The sequence below is a fragment of the Parasteatoda tepidariorum genome, chromosome 5 (genome assembly GCF_043381705.1).
Source record: "Parasteatoda tepidariorum isolate YZ-2023 chromosome 5, CAS_Ptep_4.0, whole genome shotgun sequence".
NCBI classification, from domain to species: domain Eukaryota; kingdom Metazoa; phylum Arthropoda; class Arachnida; order Araneae; family Theridiidae; genus Parasteatoda; species Parasteatoda tepidariorum.
The window spans coordinates 23,900,049-23,918,013 of NC_092208.1; the positions used below are offsets into that span (position 1 = coordinate 23,900,049).

General features: G+C 27.8%; 1 protein-coding gene across 4 annotated transcripts in view; it reads right to left on the bottom strand.

The window, feature by feature from the left end:
- Positions 1-17,965, bottom strand: part of LOC107451313 (Brahma-associated protein 60) — a 22,757-nt gene extending 4,792 nt beyond the window's left edge. The window contains exons 1-10 of one of the 4 annotated variants that reach the window (XM_016067374.2): positions 17,671-17,965; positions 15,183-15,508; positions 13,767-14,005; positions 12,012-12,252; positions 10,230-10,355; positions 8,112-8,228; positions 6,805-6,906; positions 5,225-5,386; positions 2,045-2,142; positions 1,440-1,494 (exon numbers count right to left, since the gene is read on the bottom strand). In XM_016067374.2, the coding sequence (XP_015922860.1) occupies positions 1,440-1,494; positions 2,045-2,142; positions 5,225-5,386; positions 6,805-6,906; positions 8,112-8,228; positions 10,230-10,355; positions 12,012-12,252; positions 13,767-14,005; positions 15,183-15,482 (1,440 nt within the window). In that variant the 5' untranslated portion in view covers positions 15,483-15,508; positions 17,671-17,965. The other 3 variants (XM_016067375.2, XM_043050777.2, XM_043050779.2) reach the window with 3 other exon arrangements.

Genomic DNA, 17,965 nt, shown 5'->3' on the forward strand with positions numbered 1-17,965 from the left:
AAAACCTCACCACAGTTTTCATTCAAAAACGCAGTTGCTATTTAAAAAAATATACTAAAACATGTGACGGAATGACACAAAAAAAAGTTACTTTTATTTAATATATTAAACTTAAAATGACTTAAAGGCTATGGTTTAAATGTTTAAATTTTGTACTATATGCATATTTTTATCAAACTATTGCAAAAGAAAGATACATTTCTTTTATTTTATAAGTATTTTTCAAGAAAACAATTTGAGCACAAATGGGAAGAATTCACTTGTCAGCCATGTGATTACTTTAGAACATGGGTGCAAGTTGGAAAAAAGGCCAAGACGGAAATTTTTTTGACTGAAATACCTAACATACACAATACCCCCTCGACATATGCAAACTATCTAAGAAAGCTTTACCATAATACATCAAGTTTAAATACTGTACAAAAAATATTCATTCATCTGTCTTTTGATAAAATAAACATAAGAAAGTAGACCAATAACGTAGACCTAAAAAATATTTTTAAGGACAGAAAAAAAAAATTCCGATTTCCGTCTTCGAGTCAGTCTTGTTTCCGTCTTACTCCCGTCCGCGGACATTTTCGAAAGACGGAAATCCGTCCTGGGGACGGAAGACTTGCACCCATGCTTTAGAATGCTGCCAGATTCAAAAAACTTAAAATTATCAAAAATTAAACAGTAATATGTAGACTTTGGCTATTTTTGAACATATTTTTAAAATTAAAATATGCAATTCATAAAAAAAATTTCACTTAAAAGTTTACACTTTCGTGGAATTGCCCCTCAATAAAAAAAAATTTTCTACACAACCTTGAATGAGGGTACTTCACCCCTATTTATCATTTCTACATAAACAATTAAATATATTTCTTTTGAAAAGCATGCTTTTTTTCCTAGTTTTCTTCCGTGTTTAAAAGAAAAAATATTTTAAGAATTCTGCTTTTAATTAAAAAGAAAAAAAAAAGGCTTTTAGAATGAGCCCAGAATTACAGATTGTGCCAATCTTATTGGTAAGCTTCCAATTGACAAAATCCAAAAACTTTTCAGACCTTAAACTTTTTATTTTTAACATTTTATTATACTGTTTAAATAGAGGCATTGTTAAGGAACTGAGATCATTAACAGTTCATTATTTACAAATACAATAGAAACTTTCTTCCACTTAAAAAAATAGTAATAATTAAATTATCTACAGATAACTTTAAAATAACTTGGCTAAAAAAAATCAATGCTCCATTGTTAAAAAAAAGAGACTAAAATAAGAACTTTCTTAATCAATCTTTTCAAACGGTTTCAACATATTTAAAGCTATAAGTTGACCACCTGCCTAAATTATTAATAAGGCTATTAAATAAAGCAATGCTCTGCAAGTGGTCAACTTACATAAGTTTCACTGTATCTCACAATATGAAAATTTAATAGATGCTTAAAACTATATTTACCACTTCAACATCAATGTCATAACAAGCTGTTTTCTTAGTATCAGGCCCTTCAACACTAAAGAACAAAATATTGAAAAATATTAAATTTTGTAATATATTTAGTAGACTTAAACATAAAAATTTCACTTTTAACTGCCATTATTATTAAAGCAAAACTAATGCAGAATTATTATAAAATTTAATGCAGGAATTACCACATTTCTTTTTTGCTTTATTTGAAAGAGAAGCTATTTAATTAATATAATTAAAAATTAACCGCCCATATTATAATAATATCTTTTTGCCTTATGGATTTTTTAAAAATAAGTCTTGTTTTCTTAAATATAAAAAACCTTATAAATTTAATTCATAGAGATATTTTAAAACTAGGCATACAAAAAGGGATTACTTGCGTATTTTTCTGAGCTAAATGAAAAATTTGTAAACATAGATGAAATTAAGTTAGAAAAATATTCTCTCCGCCAAACATTCAAATTAAGAACATCAATTATTAAATCATGGTAATATTGGGCTATGAAATCAAAATACAAATTATTGTAAGAGAAAACAAAAATAAATACAGATTAAATTAAAAAATAATACATTATGATAAATGAAATTAATACCTAATGACGTGATTAATTACAATGGGATCAGCTGGATGCAAGAGTTGATGAAGTCTTTGCGGAATTTCAGCAAACTTCATTCTGGAACATTGGAATATCTGAAAAAGGAAAGTTATTGTTAACAGCCACTCTGTTTAATTTATTGTGGCAATCTATTTTACAGTTAAACAAATTAAATTAGAAGCATGTAGGATTTTGAAATGTGGATGCCATAAATTCATGCACAAAACAATTTTCATATTCTATATTGAATTTTCTATACTTAATCATATTTGTTTAACAAACTTGATTAAACATCTCCTTTAAATTTTCTTATAACCTTTAACTAGTAAATTAATATAAAGGTTTGGTACTAAATGTTTAACTTGATATTGAAACCACTAATTGTAAAGGTATGTTGTTCTACAAAATCATTCTAATTTAGAAAATAAATAACAGCAAGTGTATTACATTTCTAACCAATTAATATTTCTTCCATCAGAAACTGAATAGGATCAGAGTGAATACGTTCACCATAGCCCAAATGCCATGTGTCTATACTAACCCCTCGAAGATATGTGTTTGTTTATCCCTAATGCTGGTTAATTGAAAGTATACAGAACAAAAGTTCATATCCAAATAGGTAAACAAATGTATAATTTATAGCATATTGTCACCTTTTGTTGAAATTCTGAAAATAAATATGTTAATAAAAGAGTAAGAAGAAAATTTAAAAGTTACTTTTGCACATTAAAAACCTTTAATAAATTTCTATTAAAGTATTTGCAGTTTGATTATGCAACTGCACATGGGAGTGTATATTAATGCTACTAATCTATAATATCTCATAGAGGAGGCCATAAATAAAAAGTTATTCCAGATGTCCAAGCTAGCCCACCTTTCACCTACACCTGAATAATTTGTTAATCTGTGCAATGACGCAATTGAGTTTAAAAAATTATATTTAAAAAAAACATATTTATATAATTTAATTAAAGTTACAAACTTTGCAAAAATACCACTTTTACACTTTTGTAAAAAAATAAATTTTTTTTGGTTCAGAATTGATAATATTTTTGTAAAAAATGTCCAATATGAAAAAGTTTGGTGAAGTTCATCCTGATAAATTTAAACAGGACTGGAATTTGTTCAAAAAATTCTGGATGAGACAGGAGCAGAAAAGATGAACTAGAGCAGTTAGGAAAAAATGGTGCAGCCATCACTTTACAGCCTACAGTATAAGAAACATATAACTTCTCAACAGATAAATGATTAAATTCCTTTATACACTAATTACTTTATGAAATGTAAGCTAAAATAAATCTAAAAATTCATTTATATTAAATTCAAATGTCAAAAATAAATTGGAAAAGCTTGTAAAATTGTTCTCATTAGCCGAATGGTGAAAAATTAAGAGAGTTGTAACATTTCTGAACAATCTGAACAATATCTTTTTCTTTACTTATAATAAATAGAACATTTGCAATTTTAAAACATTCAAATCTCTTCGATAACCTTTATTTTAAGAAGAAGAAAAATTAAAAGTTTTATGATGAAAAAAAAAAGCAACCTTAGGCCTTAATGGCGACATTTTATTTTTTGTCCCTTCACATTTGATATTGTCCAAGTCTCATAATAATTGAGAGCCTTAACAGGCCATAGTGAGTAAAGTGTGATACTTTAATTTAAAAATAATCTATAGTCCTTTATCAAAACATTAAATCCTCCAGCTTTAAAAATTAATTCAAAATGTAGAGCTTTGTTTTTTATGAGAACTTGTACGATATATATAATGAAATACTTGTACAATAAATAGTTTTCAACTTTTATCTTTTAATTTCTCCTCATCATTTTCTTTTTAAAGTTAAGCATGATATATTTTTAGAATATTAATAACAATAATAATAATTTTTAAAAAAACAATTACTGATAGATATTAAAAAGCTTAACAATATTTCGTTTTCTTGAGGAAATAAAAGTAGAGAATTGCAACGATATTAATAACGGACCCCAATTTGCCGTTTGAATGTTTATTTAGTATCATTTTACAAAATATGAATAGTGTAAATTTTTATTTACTTTGAGAGAAAAATTATGTCTCAATTAAATTGTTTAGGGTCAAAAATTGATTTATAATAATTTTATCATTATATAGTAGAAAATATCAGTATCCGTAATATTTTAATGATACCATTGTTTGAATGCTGTTGATACAATATTTGAATGTTGTCACAGAAAAAAATGAACAAAATAGTTGCTTTTAGTAGCTTAAAGCATGAAAATAGTAGCCTAAAACTAGGAAAATAGTTGCCTAAATAAGAACAAAAATTCATTAAAAATATGACCAAAATTTTGTTAATGACTTAATTGTCGTATACCATGATCCATTCAGTCAAGTTGGTGGCAAATATGATGATTTTTATATAAACGTTAATATTTATACAGGAAAAGTGATTACTCAAATTCGAAATTCAAGCATCGTAATATCATATTAATTTTTTTTTTTTTAATCATGCCGAATTTGTAGCAATAAACATTGAAAAGACGATCAAGAAATAAAATAGAGATACAATGGAATCTGTGCAGATTTAACGAATTAAAAAGCGAAGACTCAAATTTGCGATTCAAAATTTTCAACACTATTTACTTTTTAAGAAAAAATAATGTTCCGTGTGTTCAGAAACTATCTTGTGGGGTGCAGATTTTCTACCCAATTTATGCTTTAAAAGGAAAAAAAAAAAGAAGAAGAAGAATAAAAAAAGAAAAAAAACTTCGCTAAGAGTACAGAAAAGTCTCCCAATAGTCTCCTTCACCTCAAAATAGTTGCTTTTTTAGCCTTTTCAGTCAAAAAAAGTTGCCATAGTTGCATTTTAGTCACCTGTAATACCCCCTTCACCATTTGTGTTAATAGAGAAGCTTGCACTGTGACGGTTAAAAAAAATTAAAAAGCTGCTAAGATTCATCATAGTTTGTGAAGAGTATTGCGTATTATTTAAAATTAAGTACAAAAAAACTTCTGCAGCAAATAAATATTATTTAAAATAATAATAACAATTATTTTAAATTATCTTCAAAATTTAAATTTGTTTTAATTATTGTCAATCACAATAGCTAAAAATCAAAGAGCTACAGCTCCTTAACACAATATTATAAATTTTGCTCCATACACTTCAAGTTGAGACTAGAGAAAAAATTAATTACCTGCTCCAAATATTTGTCACAATTAATGTATTCTCTCTCATGAGCATCCTGTAGTTTGTGAGTCTTAATATACTGCCACAATGCTCCAATGATGATGGGTCGAGTTTGAGTATGGATACCCAAAAGACGAGCTAATCTAGGATCAAGCTTAAATTGAAGAGGCTGCAAAACAGAAGAAATTTTAAATAATGGAAAATTTGCATCACTGCAAGAATGAAACATTAATTTGTATATATGTTATAACAAAAAGTATTAATCACAGAAAGTATAAAATTAAATGTATAAAAGTAGAAAAGAGCTTAATAAATAAAAGAGGTATAATTAAAAGACCCAACATCAATAATTCACAGTAAATTCTTTAAACATAAATCATTTATATTTACTTTTTTTCCTTAGATAAGATTTTGTTAAAAATGTAGCAATGCAAAAAGAAAAAAAGTTTTATTTTCAATAAGATGTATATTACATACCCAGTACAGTGAAATCTTTTAAATTGATCACATGTTTAAGTTGATCTTAATAATCAAGCACCAATTTGGCAAAAACAAATTCAATGCTTCCTTAATAATTTGAGCTTCAAATTGGTTTATCACACAAGATTAACTCTCGCAGGCTTCCTACTTTTTTCTGGTATGACTGATGATAAATTTGTTTTGAATTAAAAGATTTCAAGTTACTTCATATTTTTTAAGAGTTTTAGATAAAAAATATCATTTTTTTACTTTGACTTAAAATAGTATAAAATTAAAAATATAACATTAAAAGAAATATGTTTTATTTAACGAGATGGAAATCTATGTTGCGTACATAAGAGTGGCATACCTAAGAATAAAGATAAAAAGTATCACAACTGTATCTTTTTGTTTCTTAATGGCAAAATTACAAATGGCTATTTTATAAAATAACCATAGTTAATTTTGTTGAGAAAATTGGTATGAATCAGTTTACTCAGTTATCAATTAGTTTCATCAGCAAAAGAATAGCTGATTTCATACTTAAATAACATTGATCTTTAGTCCTTTTGAAAGCAATGAAAGGGTAATGAAATACTACTAAAAGAAGTCTAATTAATAAAAGTTATAAAATTTTGATTTTTTTTTAATTTATTTATTTTTAAAATTAGTTACTGCATTTTGGGACTGTGATCTATCCAATGGTTTCAGGACTGTGATCTATCCAATGAAGCTACTCAGTCAGAAACACACAATATCCCAGGGAATACTGACTTTTTTCTACATTCAACAGATGAAATGAAATTTCTATATTTGGGAGCATTTCTAATGAGAACTCTTTATTGCAACTACAGCAACATTCGTAACTAATTAAATTTGTTGAAAACTTTTACAATTAATTATGAAAATTCTGAAACTCTTATGACTAACAACTTATAACTTCTTATAACTTATAACACTTATAACTAAAACTCTCATTTCTAAACTCCTATAATTTACATTATCAACATGCCACTTTTTCAAATTTTTGATGCTAATTATTTAAAATATATTTAATCTTGTGTTCACCTCGTACACTATTCTTCAACTTAATGTATACTCCCCACACACAAAAAAAAATTAACATACTTGATAATCCAAAAGTAGAAGAATCGTGCATCTGACATTCTTGTCGCCCGGTCTCTTTACTTGAAAACCGTCTGTCTCAGTTGTAGTAGGTGTTCTATGCCACTACACAAAAAAGAAAACAATTTCAGGATTTTAAATCAAATTCAGATAAATTAAATTGAAATTTTCTATCTAGAATATTAATAAAAAAGTTATACGACTAATATGCACATTAACGGAAGATCATTAGAAGTATTTACGGTTAGTATAAAAGGTTTTCATAGCAGCACCACATAAGGCTCATTTAAAATATTAACTTTACTCAATATGACTAGTTCAATAAGTGGACATCATGGAATAAAGATTTGTAATTGTTTTGTTAAATATGAACTATCACCAACTTTTCACTCTTCAACTTAATAAATAATTTTATCAAATAACAGCCTACTTGAATTATTGTAGAAATGTTATTGGAGAAGTCAAAACAGTGGGTGTGAGCTAATAATTAATATTGCAATTCAGATGAGGGAGAATAATTTTTTTGAATCAAATTATATTGTTTTTAGGCCCTTAACTTTTGAAACCAAATGTTACATTTTTGACAAAAATAGATTTTTCATGTTTGAATATCTAGAGACAATTAAAAAGAAAATTATACTTAGGACAGTTCTTAAGAGTAAAAAAAAAAGGTAAAATAATAGTTCTATTAATGAAACAGATCATTCAGAAAGGTAAAACGTTAAGTAAAAAAAAATAATTGTTTTAATACTGTATTCTATTTCAGAAATTGAATTGACAAGACACACATAGAGACATAGAGAAAGTTATGGAGAAATATTCTAATAAAGACTAAGGCCCAACATGGGTTTTCGGGTCAATGATAATGGTATTATATTAGATTTAAAAAGAGGCATGGGGGTAGAAGGAGAAAATGTTGTTGCAACTCAATGCGATCATAACCACACCGATCACGAAGAGAAACTTCAACTCTTATTTTCATTTGCCAGAAAAATTAACATGCACACATGTCTCTGTAGTATGACACGCTGTGCTATCGCATTTACACATTCTTTATAATTTAATGCCTTTAGTGTTTGCGAAATAAATAATATAAATTCTAATGCTTTGTGTCATGAACATTAATCAATCTCCACTATGCCAAATATTTATTCAATCATCTTTATTTAATTTCCCTAAATAAACAAACTGGTGATTGATATTTACTTGGCTGGGTAATATTTTTCAAATTTAAAAATATAATGTCATTCAGTAATCAATATGAGCTATATTTATAACAAATATTATCATAGTCAATATAATGTACTTACTTCCACCAAATGGTTATCTGGACCATAGAGATCTTTATCTAGTTCAATCACTAAACTCTTGAAAAAGGAAGAAAATTTCCTTTTCACTTTACTCTGATCAGCTTTGGGTGCATTGGGCTAAAACAGACATTAACTTTTAATAGAATATTCAACAAAATGTGCAACTGAAGAAGTATAACAATTTCAATGATAATTAGATGAAGTGGAATAAAACTAACATTGGAAAAAGCTAAATAATGTGGAAAAAACTTGAGTAATAGTACAAAGACACATTATAGTTTCAGTTTTATAAACAAGAACCTTCCTCAGCATCAAAAAAAAAAAAAATGACAGTTATTCGGTCTTCAACACAAGGTTTTTGTTTATAGAACTGATATAGGTTCTTGTTTTCCCCAACAAATGTGAAAAACACTGACAGGGTTCCCACTCAATTTCAGAAAAAAATTCCCTGACTTTTCCAGGTATTGCCAGTATTTCCAGGTATTTCAATGAAAATCCATACCATATTTTATCTATACTGCGAAATTTTTCATCAGAAAATTCGAATTCTTTTATTTGCTATGCCAAGTATTAGATTTTTTGTGTAAAATAAATATCATTATATGAGGAAGGAAGCATTTCAGTAGGTCTAAAATGTAAAATTTTTTCAACAAATAACTGTAACAGATGTTAGAATTATTTAACTCGAATCTCAATAACTGAGTATTGTTACTAACAATTTTAAAACTGTTTTTTTCCAGGTATAATGAAGGAATTTTCCAGGTTTTTGTAAGAAAATTGCAACTTTCCCTGACTATTCCCTGATTTTTGGAGTTAAAATAAAAATCCCTGACAATTCCAGTTTTCCCTGTTCTCCCTGACCTGTGGGAACCCTGCACTGAATACCAAGAATACACTGAACACTTATCACATTACTTTAAAAAAAATGCCATATTCAATATATATATAAAAAATTCTACATTATTATTTTATTATAGGAAGACCAAACATTTGCTCTAACAGCTCAAAACCTCCTTAAAACATGGCAAATTATCTTAATTTTTAATGATTATGATCAATGATTTTTTTTTTCTTTAAAAAAATGCCATAGTCAACATATGTAAAAAAAATTCTTATTTATTTTATCACAGGAGAAAGACAAAATTTTTTGTTCTAACAGGTCGAAACCTTTTTAAAACATGGCATTTTAACTTAATTTTTAATACTTTCGATTGATTTTTCTAAGTGTTAACAATAACAAACAATAAGACAGCATATTTCTTAAATTCAACAGCATTAAATCATCATATCACAATCATGTTCATATATTTAAGGCAGTCCTCAAACACAACACTGCCTGACCTAAATAATGACAATGAATATTAACTATTATGTACCTTAAACAAAAAAACAGTGCCTTTTTCATAGTATTTTCTTATTGTAAATTACTGCACAGAATTTTACTAAACTAGGCGTTAAACAATTTTGTAAAACAAATGTAATAAAATATTTATGACAATAAAAATATCAAAAAAGTCATTTACTTATCAGATTACAAACATCAGACCAGTTTTTCAATCAAAAAATAAGCACCTTTTAAGTACTTTTCGAGCTCTCAAAAAAAAATTTTAATCACCTTCCAAAACAAATCATAATTAGGATCTGAGCAGTAATAATAAAAAAATTCTATCGTTTAAAGTACTTAATTTATAAACATAAAATCAATAAAATTCAATAACATTTTCAAAACTTGATATAATCATGATGATATAACTAGTCTCTGATAAATAATGCACAGAAAATTGTGAATTTTTAGAATAACAATCAATACAGAAAAGAAAAAATCTCTTTTTAAAAGATAGAAAATTAAGCACTTTTTACAAACACCGAATAAAAAAAGCACCTTTAAGGGCTTTTAAAAAACGTAAATCCAAAATAAGCACCTTTAAGCACTTTTTAAAAACGCTGCGCACCTTGATCAGATTAAAATTTATTAGAATAAGCTCATCAAAAAGGGATTAATTTTTGTTTTGCATAAAATGAACATTACTTAAATATATAAAAAACAATATCTCAGTAATCATTATGTTTAAAATTTTACAACTTATAAAACACAGCTAAAGATAAAAAGAAACAAACATCATCCAAGAGTCGACCCTCTACTCTCAATTCCCAAGATGGAACTGTTGGCTCCTCTCCAGATTCACTTTCAGGTTTTCCAGGATAGAATGTATTAGAGATGAAAATACGCAGTTTACGCTTTTGCTAGAATAAAAGAATCACAAATTTAGCACCTCAAAAAATATTACACTTATAAATAAACACATTATTACACATATCACAATTCAAAATAAAATATTTCTAGAGCTACAAAAGAAATTAAATATATGTATATTAGTACATTTTGAAAAATCTTTAAAAAATTGAACTTTAATTAACTATCTGAGCATTAACTAGAGACTTAAAGTTGATGGTTTTCCTTCAACAAAAACAAAAAATGTCTTTTCTGGGTCATTTTATCTCAAAGCAGTCCTTCTATGAGAAGAAACAGCAAGGAAAATTTCATACAAATTTACCAATGGTCAAAACGTTTGGAGAAAAACAAAATTATGAAAACTATGCTAAAATACCGCATGTGAATAATTACACAAGTTCAAGTTATTTTTTTGTGGAGATAACTGATTGTCTTGCACGTTATTCAATAAGGATAATGGATTTTAACATGGAAATTGTTGCACAAATATACTAAGTAACAGATCAATTAAAAAGTCAATTGTAAAGCGTATTTAAGATTAAATATTGCTGTAATGTGTGGTTTTTGAGGGAAGGTTTTATTGTAAAAGGTTTTCTTCTCTTCTTAACAAAAATTAATAAAAGTCAGTATGGCAGAGGTTGTTCTCCATCAGTGGCCGCAAATATTTGTATAGTGGATTTTTACTTGGCCTTACAAAAATACATCTTGATTATGAAAATACTAAAAATGATTATGTCCAGGAAACAATATATAAATCGTTTAAAAATCCAATTTATTAAACAATAATTTGTGAAGATTATAGAGAATGGCCATCAAAATAACAAATTATCAAAAATAAATCCCTTAAAGGGATCCAGAAAATATAACTTCTACATTAAGAAGTTTCTTTAGCATTCCGTTACGATTGCATTTTTTAAAACCGTTAGGTCGGCTGGGACAGGAGCACTCCCAGTCGCCACAAATTTTGAAATTAAAAGTGAATACGTTCCCAACGGACACAGAAATTATGGGTAGGAGATCCAAAATTGGCGATTTATCAAAATATAACATAGCCAAAGCAGAGCCAACTAGCATATCAATATTGGGTTTAAAAGAATACCTTGGTGATCACGAGTCGCCAACAAATTTATGAGAATTATTACAACCATGCAACCGAAACATTTAGAGGTTAGAAATTTAGAATAAAAAATTATAAATAGATTTTTGTTTTTGATCAGAGGCGACAGTGAATTAATAAGTCTGCATTAGTAATGAAATAAAAAGTATCTGTTACATTGATCTGTAAGAGAAGAATAAATATTTAATGCTCGTTTTAAAAGATTAAGTCTTTGATTTATTTTAAATGTAATTTTTTGTAATGTATTAATAAAAAAAGTTTAAGTAATGAAAGATACTTTAAAAGGATAGAAAATAAATATGTAATGCCAATTGTGGCATCACAGTCAGAATTTTAGAACCCATTACAGAAATACAAATGTTTCATTGAACATAAGTTCATTCCCCACTCGAAATATGAGTTTATCATGGACGTTAGTCAATATCTTAACATTGATAGTTTAAATATCTCTTAAATTTTGAACAAATACATACACAATAAAGAATTAATAGAAACTAAGAAAGCTGCCAAAAATTACTAACATACGTCAAGTGTTAAAAGACTATCATACCTTCATGGGTCTTTTTAGAGCCTCTTGAATGTCAAGCCTTTTTCTCATGATAGTAGAATCCAATTTTCTTTCAAATGTTAAGAGGTCCATATAAGCTTGAGATTCAGGAACTAGATCCCTGACTTTCTGAGGTAAAATCTTTTCTGCCAATTTTTTCTTCTTTTTGCTTGAACTGCTAGTACTGCCACCTGATGCAGGACCTGATGCACTGCTGGGATTAGAAGAGGATGGAGGACCACCACTAAAATCAAAAGAAATTTCATCAGTTAAAAATTTTACTTCAACAAGCATTACTGTGTTAATAATAAAGAGCAAAAAAAAAAGAGAAAAGGAAGAAGAAAAAAGAAAATTTAAATACAAAAATGCATATTAAATTTTTTTATAGTTTTAATTCATGAATGGATTAACATTTAATGCTAGATAACTAGAAGATTTTTACCAAAATGCAATTGAATAAAACTCATTGCACTCAATAAAAAAAATATTAATTATAATTAATTTATTCTTATTATTAACTCATAATTTACAAAAATGATACAGAAAAATAAATAACATAATTAACTGAATGTGTGATTTAAGAAATGACTGCTAGACTACATATTTCATAAAAAATAAGATATCCAGAAAAGTTCTGAATGGAATTTTCTTGAATTTTTCAAGCTTTCCAGACTTTCATGCTAAAATTTCTCAGATCACTTTTTCCACGTATTTTTTTTTTCAATACCCTCACTTGATTAACACCACATTAAAGATTACAAAATCAACAAACACAAACTTAAAAACTTCTGGTTAAATAGCATTACCGTTATATACTATTACCTAAGTTTTGAAATAAGACGTATTTTTCTAAAGCAGTGTTTCCCAAACTTATAACTTTTGTGTACCCTTTCTAAATTTTTTGTAACGCTGTGTGCCACTAATAAAAAAAATGAATGTATTTTTTACTATAAAAAATTGCTCAAAAGTAAAAAATCACAACTGGCTGTTAACACCACTGATTATTTACTGTTAACTCTGCAAAAAATAGCCAGAAAAATACGTAATCATACATTTTAATGGGTAGTTTTGTTTTTAAATAAATTTTTTTGGAAATTTTCGTTTGTTGCAAGATATTTCGCATAAGAACACGTACCCCCGCTAAGCTGTTCCCGTACCCCTGGGGGTATGCATACCACACTTTGGGAAACACTGTTCTAAAGGGATGTTTAAACAGTATTGATTAATCATAAAATTACATGTTTGATATTGTGTATGCCAAAAATATTAATAATTATAATAATAGGAAAACCAGAAAACTGGGGAAAATTTTGCTGGATTTCCAGCCATTTTGAACTACAATGATTGAGGCAAAATGCAGAATTTCCAGTTAACATTGCAGTTGAGTAGAGGAAAAGGTATGGGGTCTTTGATTTATGAAGGGGAAACGCATTACACTCAGTGAACAGAAGGACAATAAATAAAAAATACTTCACGTAAATATAAAAAAGTAAAAAATGAATGAAAAAAATGATGTAGAAATACAAATTTTTAAGCGTAATGTGAAAATGGCTAAAACATGGAAATTTTTTAATCTATAATTAAAAAGGAGTATAGTTAGTTGTACAGTATAAAACCTTTTATCCGGTTTCCAGAAAAATCGGGAAAATTTTTGTCATTTAACTAGAACGACTAAGTAACATAAGAATTATATAAGTAGCATTATAGCATAAGAACTATTATAATAATTATAGCATAAGAACTATTGCAAGCAACAACCTTTTAGCGGAAGTAGGTCCTTGTGATCTGCTATCAGAGCGGTCAGGAGCAGGTCTTTTTCTTGACTCCATAGGCATTGGACCCATTGGACCTTGCGGTGCCCTTGCAGGATACGTTTGAGTGGGTGGACCCATACCTTGCCCAACTCGACCATGCATTTCCTGTGATGGGGGTGCAGGAGAGTTTTGCATTGGGCCAGGTGGGTATCCTGGTCTTTGTGGCTGTGGCTGAAAATGATTCTAAAAGATATTTAAAATTAAAGGAAGAAATCTATGCTACTCTGGAAAAGGTTTAAAAAAAAAGGTAAAAATAAGATTAATCAATAAAATCATAATGAACAAATGAAAAATACAGTAATACATTTATGAGAAAATTAATTACAAAACTAGGAACAAAAATCCAATGTTAATTTATCATTTAATGCTTGCTTTTGAAAGACAATTTTTAATAAAATGCAAAATAATATCACTTTTAAAAATAAAAAAATTGCTTCTTTAAAAAAAATTATAACTATATTGTAAAAGTAATGATATTGGTTAAGAAACAGGTATTAAAATGATATGGAACGAAAAATAAAACAGTAACAAAAAACTTTATTTTATCAATTAAAATGCCCCTTAATATCTTTTTAATCTATATCATGTCAAAAATAACGCATTTCCCCTAGGGTGATTCAAGTTTTTGTTCCGTATTTAGCTTGCCCCTTTTTTTCGGCTTAGGAATATATATTATTACTTCTTTCTTGCTGGTCTGTAATGAACTTTGTTAAAAACAAACATTGTGCAATGAACTGATGAACATTTTAAAAACCTTTCAATGCTTTCAACTTCAGCTTTATCACATAAGTTTTTCTCCATTATTATTAGTAATTGTAAAACTATTGATTTAATCTTAAAAAGATTGGTTTCAAGGTTTTAAAAATTCATTTTCTAACATTAAAACAAATTAATTACTAAATATAAAAAGAAAATAATAAAAGAATTAAATATATAAAAATATACATAGTGAAGAGTAAAAGTTTACAACTGAATTACTTCAAACAAACTTACTTTTCCAATGTTACTTTACGTTAATGGTGAATGAGTTGTGGATATAGAAAATTTTACTAAGATTATGAGAATATGTTTATAAAAGTTGAATTAATTTTTCTTATTTAATGCTTCACATCCCCTTCCCAGTTAAAGTACACAGAGAAGGTATCAAATAAAAAACATGAGTAAAATTTGTAAACATTTAGTTTTTTAATCATATTTTTAAACAAATTAAAAAGTTAGAACAACATTGGCTTTAGAAACTTAATCATGTTTAAAAAAAAAGTTTTCTGACAGTCATAAGCTTATTAAATGTTAATATTTAAAGAACAACACTTGACTTCTTTTGAACAATCAACTAAATGAAAACCTTCAAATACCCTACCTGATATACAGGAGTTGGAGATCCATATTGACGACTAGGTGGGGGTCCTGCATGCTGTAAACCCATTGGTCTCTCTGGAGGCCTCATACCCGGACCATGTTGTGGCATAGGACCCATTGGATTAGGCTGCATTGGAGGATTTCCTGGGCCTGGTGGGACAGTAGGAGGAATTCCTGGCTGATTTGGCATAGCAGGAGGCCCTTGTGGTGGTACTGGAGCTGGACCGGGTGGAGGGCCTGTAGGACCCTGAACATGACCCTGAGGAGGTACAGGATATCCTCGGTTCATATTTGCCGCCATAGTCAATCTAAAACTTGATTAAAGACCTAATAGGAATAAAAATGCCATTAAAAATAATGCTGAAATTTGTAGTCAATAGGTAACTATCAGTGGTGTAAGTGTGGATGCCAGGGACAAACTTTTCAATTAAATACCCTAAATGTGTGTAGTAATTGGAATAAGCAAAAAAGATTATAAATAAAATTTAAATTATTACTATAATTCATTTTTTAAATGAATGCAGAAATCATTCTAAAGTAAAAAAATTCCTATATTCCTAGCATGCAGGGTTTGAAAAAACCCGGGGATTTTTGAAAAAACCCAACCCGCCTGGGTTTTATTGAAAAAACCCGAGGAAAATTGGGTTTTATTTGAAAAAACCCGGNTAAATGAATGCAGAAATCATTCTAAAGTAAAAAAATTCCTATATTCCTAGCATGTGGCCAGAAAAATTCACAGTAGCAGAGTAACTTGAAGAGTATAACTCATAATAACTCCTTCACTAACCTCTACATATTTTTTTTTTAAATTTTTGTAAGTTTAAAATTTCTTAAACATCTTGGTAATAGGGGTGAATAGATAACGATATGGAAATATCTCAAATGTAAAAAATACTTTAAATTTTATATGCAAGCTTTCTCTCTGGTAGCAGATGTGTAACAAGCAGGGGAGGAGCAGTCCACCTCTTCAAAGTTATGGAGGAATACTCTAGTTGGCCTGTCAACAGATACTTCAGATGATTAGATTGCAATTTTTCTTTCGTGAATCAGCTTTTGTTTCTGATATATTTTTTTTAAGGAGGTTGATTGAGGTTGGAGGTTGATTGAAAAAATATTTTGCCTTTGGACGAATTTCTTTACGCTTTTGTCTATCAAAGCTGCATTAAAAAACAAAAGTCGACCTATTAATAGGTAAATCGATACACTTTTTCAATTGGACTTTGCTCCTATTTATATATTTTTTCAAATAGCTGGCTGAATGACAGAAGAAAATATTTTACTATTATTATTATTACCATTAACTGCTAGCTAGGTCTATACTGCTATCAACTTTCTTTTTTACTAAAAAAAATTATGTGTCATTGACTTTCGCATTTAATTGGATTGATGCCAGTATGCAGAACTGCAATATAAATTAGATTTTGTATTTTTACAAAATTTAATCTTTTTTTTTTTTTTTGCCGCCATAACTATATCCAGCATTTCTGTTTTCCCCCATTTAACTTTTCATTAAATCAAATTGATTTTTGAATTATTGAGAATGCAAAGCATTTTTTCAACCAAAAATGTAAATTTCTTTACTTTGTTTACTGTTCATTTACTGATGTATTATTTAAACACAGAAATTTTTAAGTTATTGCCGGCAGACTTATTTTAGTAATAAATCATTTAAAATGAATTAGAAATAAATATAAAAGATGAAAAAATAAAAAATCTCAGAGGTGTTTTAAATTGACCATTACTTGGGATTCAAATCTATGGTTTGTTACAGCCCCGTCTGGTAAATTCTTGGACTAAAACTTGACTATAAAACTTATTTCAAAATCATATATATAAATATTTATCAGTTAACAAATTAAATTACGAAATAAAATAATTATAGATTTAACAGTTTTTTGCATTTTCAGACATTCATTGAATGACCACTTTGGCGTATACCTGGGCTTATGCCCCCTTTTTTGCACTATACAGGCTTACTAAAGTGCTGAAAGTTATTCAAATTTCATTAAAACTTACATTCATTTTTCAATAGAGGTCCCTTTTTATGATACAGTAACTAATAAGTATTTCTTACATAATAAAGAACCGATAAAAAAAATAATAATGATTATATGACAGTAGTAATTGATCCATTGAGGGCACAACTTTATTAAAACTTGAATGCTCAATATCATAGACCACAATAATGGCATTAAATTAATGAAAGAAACACCTTGCACTTATGGCAGTGCATCATATGAATAAGATAAGTCTTAATTGGCATCCTTTAAGCAAATGGCAACTAATACATTATTTCCAGTCAGATTTTAATCTTAAGAAACTTCTTGATGAATTATATCAATATAAAAATCAAGTTAAGATTAAACTTAAAATTTAAATTAAAGTTTCACTACATCCTACAGCAAAATGTTCAGAATTAATTAGTGACTTTCAACAAAATGAAAAAAAAGAACTAAGTGTGAGCTTATTAACGAGTCTATAATACTCACCAAAGCGAATATCACGTAAATGAATATTTCTTCACTTAGTAGCTATTTTTTTAAAAAATAATTGAATTTGTAAATACGATTTGCATCTAAAAAAGTAAATTTACAAACAATACAAGATTTTTAAATTTCTTTTTTGTTTAATGGAAGCCGTGACAAGTTATTCATTTAAAGCATGTTTTGCTTATAGCTTTCTTTGAGTAGTAAAATTTTTATTTTATTTAAAACTTGCAGTAAAAGCTATAAGCTAACAGCACATTATATTTGAAACTTGTTTGTACTATTTTTAAATAGCTAT